General features: G+C 37.2%; 1 protein-coding gene across 1 annotated transcript; it reads right to left on the bottom strand.

Annotated features, from left to right (window-relative positions):
• Positions 1-43: 43 nt before the first annotated feature.
• Positions 44-1407, bottom strand: LOC107681638 (39S ribosomal protein L9, mitochondrial-like). The gene is made up of 4 exons (XM_016477955.1): positions 1292-1407; positions 1075-1199; positions 373-426; positions 44-233 (listed from the first exon to the last, which is right to left on the bottom strand). Exons 1-4 carry the CDS (start codon positions 1320-1322, stop codon positions 123-125), a joined length of 321 nt encoding a protein of 106 aa, XP_016333441.1. The 5' UTR covers positions 1323-1407; the 3' UTR covers positions 44-122.
• Between the last annotated feature and the right edge of the window lie 187 nt (positions 1408-1594).

The raw sequence follows: 1594 nt of genomic DNA, 5'->3' as shown, positions 1-1594 counted from the left end.
ATTTAAGGGGGTCTGAATACTTTCCGTACCCACTGTATATCGTGTTGTTTCTGGTTATTAAATTTCATGCTTTTAAGATTCTGAGTTGACAAAATTACTGCTTCCAATATACTTCCCTTTTTCTATCTTACCCGTCTAAGAAACTGTCTGCAAATGATCTCTTTAGTGAGCGAGTACTGAATTGAAGTGTGCACGGGAACTTCAAGCTGAGTTTTCTTCAAGAATTCAACAGTCTGTAACATGAACACAATGATTAAATTAAGCAGCTCATGTGGAAACCAATATCAAAATATTAAATGTAATTTTGTAGTCAAACACACAACAGCTTACATGTATATTGTTTTATAGTCTAAAACACACAAGTTAACTCACTAGCTGTCCTGTGCGTGTCTGGACTCTGTCCTCGGGTCGTCCCTCCCGAAGTAGCTACAGGAAAAAAAGCCAACTGTGAACACTTGAAATGATGTTAACCCAAAAGTTAAAATTTGTTTAAAATGTACTCATCCTCAGGCCATCCAAGATGTATATGAGTTTGTTTTTTTATTGGAAAAAATGTAGAGAAATGTTGCATTACGTCACTTGCTCACCGATGGATCCTCTGCAGTGGATGGGTGCCATCAGAATGAGAGTCCAAACAGCTGATAAAAACATCACAATAATCCACATGACTCCAGTCCATCAGTTAATGCTTTGGTAATTCTACATGTTTGTAATAAATGAAGTCATCATTAAGATGTTTTTCATTTCAAACTTTTACTTGAAGCAGTTTTTTCACTTCACAAGACATTAACAATGTTTAATGTAACTAGGATTATTGCTGTGTTTTTATCAGCTGTTTGGACTCATTCTGATGGCACCCATTCACAACAGAGGATCAGTTGGTGAGCTCATTCTGATGGCACCCATTCACTGCAGAGGATCCATTGGTGAGCAAGTGATGTAATACTAAATTTCTCCATATCTGTTCCGATGCAGAAACAAACTCATTAACATCTTGGATGGCTGGAGTAAATTTCATTTTTTAGTGAACTATTTCTTTAATGCCAAATGAATTGATTTGAAGATGAAACTAACCCTTATTTCCTCTGCAAACATGTCTTTATTTTCTTGTGATGGATAGACAGCCAGACCTTGGGGTAGCAGTTTGTTGCGGCCCACTGATTTTTTCACAAAAACTGTCGCACCTCGTCCACCAAGCTCTGTAAAATAAATATTTACGCTAAAAAAAACCCAGTTCTGAAATGTACTTATTTTAAATCTCCTTAATTTTTTGTGAGGCAAAAGCACTCACTGGGCACCGTCTGAGTGAGGATGAGCTCCATTTTGTCCTGGGGTTTGTGTTTTGTGTCGTCAAGCAAGCGGTACACCCTGTGTCGCCGGGGATGTAGTCTGGGTGGCTTTCCCTCTTTTGATAAAGGAACCTTCCAACAGCGTTCAACAATAGCTGTATTCTGGAATAAGATTAAATTAATAATTGCTTAGAAAAACATCAAAAGGTGTAGATGCTTTTTCACCTCAATTCCAGCTCCAAAGCCATTTCAGTGAAGCCTATATATATATATATATATACACACATACATACATACATATATAT

This window comes from Sinocyclocheilus anshuiensis, unplaced genomic scaffold (genome assembly GCF_001515605.1).
Source record: "Sinocyclocheilus anshuiensis isolate Anshui unplaced genomic scaffold, SAMN03320099.WGS_v1.1 scaffold23250, whole genome shotgun sequence".
Lineage (NCBI taxonomy): Eukaryota > Metazoa > Chordata > Actinopteri > Cypriniformes > Cyprinidae > Sinocyclocheilus > Sinocyclocheilus anshuiensis.
Note: the sequence above shows the minus strand (reverse complement) of the source record. Positions and strands in the feature narration are given on the sequence as shown.